Source organism: Oncorhynchus keta, unplaced genomic scaffold, assembly GCF_023373465.1.
Source record: "Oncorhynchus keta strain PuntledgeMale-10-30-2019 unplaced genomic scaffold, Oket_V2 Un_contig_1060_pilon_pilon, whole genome shotgun sequence".
NCBI lineage: Eukaryota > Metazoa > Chordata > Actinopteri > Salmoniformes > Salmonidae > Oncorhynchus > Oncorhynchus keta.
The window spans coordinates 1-5,000 of NW_026277148.1; the positions used below are offsets into that span (position 1 = coordinate 1).

The following is a 5,000-nucleotide window of genomic DNA, read 5'->3' on the forward strand; positions in this document are numbered from 1 at the left end:
CTACTCCCCCAGGCCCTGTTACGACTCCTGTCCTACTCCTCTCAGGCCCTGTTACTACTCCTGTCCTACTCCCCCTCAGGCCCTGTTACTACTCCTGTCCTACTCCCTTCAGGCTCTGTTACTACTCCTGTCCCACTCCCTCAGGCCCTGTTACTTTTCCTGTCTTAATCCCCTCAGGCCCTGTTACTACTCCTGTCCTACTCCCCCCTCAGTCCCTGTTACTACTCCTGTCCTACTCCTCTCAGGCCCTGTTACTATTCCTGTCCTACTCCTCTCAGGCCCTGTTACTACTCATACTCCTGTCCTACTCCTCTCAGGCCCTGTTACTACTCCTGTCCTACTCCTCTCAGGCCCTGTTACTACTCCTCTCCTACTCCCCTCAGGCCCTGTTACACCTCCTGTCCTACTCCCCTCAGGCTCTGTTACTTGTCCTGTCCTACTCCTCTCAGGCCCTGTTACTACTCCTGTCCTACTCCCCTCAGGCCCTGTTACTACTCCTGTCCTACTCCCCTCAGGCCCTGTTACTACTCCTGTCCTACTCCTCTCAGGCCCTGTTACTACTCCTGTCCTACTCCCCTCAGGCCCTGTTACTACTCCTGTCCTACTCCCCCCAGGCCCTGTTACTACTCCTGTCCTACTCCCCTCAGGCCCTGTTACTATTCCTGTCCTACTCCTCTCAGGCCCTGTTACTACTCCTGTCCTACTCCCCTCAGGCCCTGTTACTACTCCTGTCCTACTCCCCTCAGGCCCTGTTACTTCTCCTGTCCTACTCCTCTCAGGCCCTGTTACTCTCCTGTCCTACTCCTCTCAGTCCCTGTTACAACTCCTGTCCTACTCCCCTCAGGCCCTGTTACTACTCCTGTCCTACTCCCCTCAGGCCCTGTTACTACTCCTGTCCTACTCCTCTCAGGCCCTGTTACTACTCCTGTCCTAATCCCCTCAGGCCTGTTACTACTCCTGTCCTACTCCTCTCAGGCCCTGTTACTACTCCCTCTCCTACTCCCCTTCAGGCCGTGTTACACCTCCTGTCCTACTCCCCTCAGGCCCTGTTTCTTTTCCTGTCCTACTCCTCTCAGGCCCTGTTACTAATCCTGTCCTACTCCCCTTAGGCCTGTTATTACTCCTGTCCTACTCCCCTCAGGCCTTGTTACTACTCCTGTCCTACTCCTCTCAGGCCCTGTTACTATTCCTGTCCTACTCCTCTCAGGCCCTGTTACTACTCCTGTCCTACTCCCCACAGGCCCTGTTACTACTCCTGTCCTACTACCCCCAGGCCCCGTTACCACTCCTGTCCTACTCCCCTCAGGCTCTGTTACTTGTCCTGTCCTACTCCCCTCAGGCTCTGTTACTTGTCCTGTCCTACTCCCCTCAGGCCCTGTTACCACTCCTGTCCTACTCCTCTCAGGCCCTGTTACTACTCCTGTCCTACTCCCCTCAGGCCCTGTTACTACTCCTGTCCTACTCCCCTCAGGCCCTGTTACTACTACTGTCCTACTCCTCTCAGGCCCTGTTACTACTCCTGTCCTACTCCTCTCAGGCCCTGTTACTACTCCTGTCCTACTCCTCTCAGGCCCTGTTACTACTCCTGTCCAACTCCCCTCAGGCCCTGTTACTACTCCTGTCCTACTCCTCTCAGGCCCTGTTATTACTCCTGTCCTACTCCTCTCAGGCCCTGTTACTAATCCTGTCCAACTCCCCTCAGGCCCTGTTACTAATCCTGTCCTACTCCTCTCAGGCCCTGTTACTACTCCTGTCCTACTCCCCTCAGGCCCTGTTACTACTCCTGTCCTACTCTCCTCAGGCTCTGTTACTACTCCTGTCCTACTCCCCTCAGGCCCTGTTACTTTTCCTGTCCTACTCCCCCCAGGCCCTGTTACTACTCCTGTCCTACTCCCCTCAGGCCCTGTTACTACTCCTGTCCTACTCTCCTCAGGCTCTGTTACTACTCCTGTCCTACTCCCCTCAGGCCCTGTTACTACTCCTGTCCTACTCCCCTCAGGCCCTGTTACTACTCCTGTCCTACTCTCCTCAGGCTCTGTTACTACTCCTGTCCTACTCCCCTCAGGCCCTGTTACTTTTCCTGTCCTACTCCCCTCAGGCCCTGTTACTACTCCTGTCCTACTCCCCTCAGGCCCTGTTACTACTCCTGTCCTACTCTCCTCAGGCTCTGTTACTACTCCTGTCCCACTCCCTCAGGCCCTGTTACTACTCCTGTCCTACTCTCCCTCAGGCCTGTTACTATTCCTGTCCTACTCCCCTCAGCCCCTGTTACTACTCCTGTCCTACTCCCCGCAGGCCCTGTTACTACTCCTGTCCTACTCTCCTCAGGCCCTGTTACTACTCCTGTCCTACTCCCTCAGGCTCTGTTACTACTCCTGTCCTACTCCTCTCAGGCCTGTTACTACTCCTGTCCTACTCCTCTCAGGCCCTGTTACTATTCCTGTCCTACTCCTCTCAGGCCCTGTTACTACTCCTCTCCTACTCCTCTCAGGCCCTGTTACACCTCCTGTCCTTCTCCCCTCAGGCCCTGTTACACCTCCTGTCCTACTCCCCTCAGGCCCTGTTACCACTCCTGTCCTACTGACCTCAGGCCCTGTTACTACTCCTGTCGTACTCCCCTCAGGCCCTGTTACTACTCCTTACCTACTCCTCTCCTCTCAGGCCCTGTTACTACTCCTGTGTGTACATGGAAGGGCACACTGAACCTTGAGCCAGGGATGAAATGAGGAGAGGAAAACTGATGGTGTCTTGTTCTTGAAGAAATACATAGTGTACTCTGTTCGGTCAATTTGAAATCAAGAAACAATCAAATTTGGCCTGGGAAATATTGCCAAAAGAACGGTTGACCTGTTGTCTGTTTGACCATCTGAAAAGTTAAAAGCAGCAGAAAACCACAGGCTCATAATATACCACAACCCCATGGTCACAGAAAACCACAGGCTCATAATATACCACAACCCCATGGTCACAGAAAACCACAGGCTCATAATATACCACAACCCCATGGTCACAGAAAAGCACAGGCTCATAATATACCACAACCCCATGGTCACAGAAACCACAGGCTCATAATATACCACAACCCCATGGTCACAGAAAAGCACAGGCTCATAATATACCACAACCCCATGGTCACAGAAAACCACAGGCTCATAAGAAACCACAACCCCATGGTCACAGAAAACCACAGGCTCATAATATACCACAACCCCATGGTCACAGAAAACCACAGGCTCATAATATACCACAACCCCATGGTCACAGAAAACCACAGGCTCATAATATACCACAACCCCATGGTCACAGAAAACCACAGGCTCATAATATACCACAACCCCATGGTCACAGAAAACCACAGGCTCATAATATACCACAACCCCATGGTCACAGAAAACCACAGGCTCATAATATACCACAACCCCATGGTCACAGAAAAGCACAGGCTCATAATATACCACAACCCCATGGTCACAGAAAACCACAGGCTCATAATATACCACAACCCCATGGTCACAGAAAAGCACAGGCTCATAATATACCACAACCCCATGGTCACAGAAAACCACAGGCTCATAAGAAACCACAACCCCATGGTCACAGAAAACCACAGGCTCATAATATACCACAACCCCATGGTCACAGAAAACCACAGGCTCATAATATACCACAACCCCATGGTCACAGAAAACCACAGGCTCATAATATACCACAACCCCATGGTCAGAAAACCACAGGCTCATAATATACCACAACCCCATGGTCACAGAAACCACAGGCTCATAAGAAACCACAACCCCATGGTCACAGAAAACCACAGGCTCATAATATACCACAACCCCATGGTCACAGAAAACCACAGGCTCATAATATACCACAACCCCATGGTCACAGAAAACCACAGGCTCATAATATACCACAACCCCATGGTCACAGAAAACCACAGGCTCATAATATACCACAACCCCATGGTCACAGAAAACCACAGGCTCATAATATACCACAACCCCATGGTCACAGAAAACCACAGGCTCATAATATACCACAACCCCATGGTCACAGAAAACCACAGGCTCATAATATACCACAACCCCATGGTCACAGAAAACCACAGGCTCATAATATACCACAACCCCATGGTCACAGAAAACCACAGGCTCATAATATACCACAACCCCATGGTCACAGAAAACCACAGGCTCATAATATACCACAACCCCATGGTCACAGAAAACCACAGGCTCATAATATACCACAACCCCATGGTCACAGAAAACCACAGGCTCATAATATACCACAACCCCATGGTCACAGAAAACCACAGGCTCATAAGAAACCACAACCCCATGGTCACAGAAAACCACAGGCTCATATTATGACACCACGATACTGAACAGTTTCTTTCCAGGAGACACTACATCTAAACTGGTGTCTCCTGTCCTCGTGAACGACACCCTATTCCCTATATAGTGCACAGCCTTTGACCAGGGCCCTTTGTTGTTGGCCCCTTGGATGCGGCTGAGGGGTTTCTATGGTAACTGCCCTGCCAAACTCACCACCTTCGGAGAAGGGAGGTGAATGTGTACTCTCAAAACACCAATGTTCCTCTAAAACAATGAATGTGTGTGTGTGTGCGTGTGTGTGTGTGAGTGCATGTGTGTGTGTGTGTGAGTGCATGTGTGTGTGTGTGTGAGGGCATGTGTGTGTGTGTGACTCATGCCAACCTTTCTGCGCCAGCATTTCATTGAGTTCATACTTGTCCAGCAGGCTCTGAACCTGTTCAGGTTTGAGAGGAGGGTAGAGGATCTCGTTGAGACGAGGGTCTCTCTGTCGGACGTTTATAAAGTCAGTCAGCTGCTCCACTGTCAGGTAGGGTTTGCTTTTAGCTCCACTAGGAGAGCAGAGGAGGAGAAGATGGACGGAGATAGGAGAGGAGAGAGGGAGAGGGAGGAGAGAAGAGGGATGAGAGCAGAGGAGAGGAGAGGAGAAAGGGAGAGGGGAGG

The 5,000-nt window shown here is 51.4% G+C and overlaps 1 protein-coding gene across 1 annotated transcript in view; it reads right to left on the reverse strand.

The window, feature by feature from the left end:
- Positions 1–4,721: 4,721 nt before the first annotated feature.
- LOC127917001 (1-phosphatidylinositol 4,5-bisphosphate phosphodiesterase beta-1-like) overlaps positions 4,722–5,000 on the reverse strand; it is a gene marked incomplete at its 3' end in the record, with an annotated part of 3,109 nt that continues 2,830 nt past the window's right edge. The window contains exon 3 of the mRNA XM_052500457.1: positions 4,722–4,888. Within this exon, the coding sequence (XP_052356417.1) occupies positions 4,722–4,888 (167 nt within the window). The remainder of the gene's footprint in view (positions 4,889–5,000) is intronic.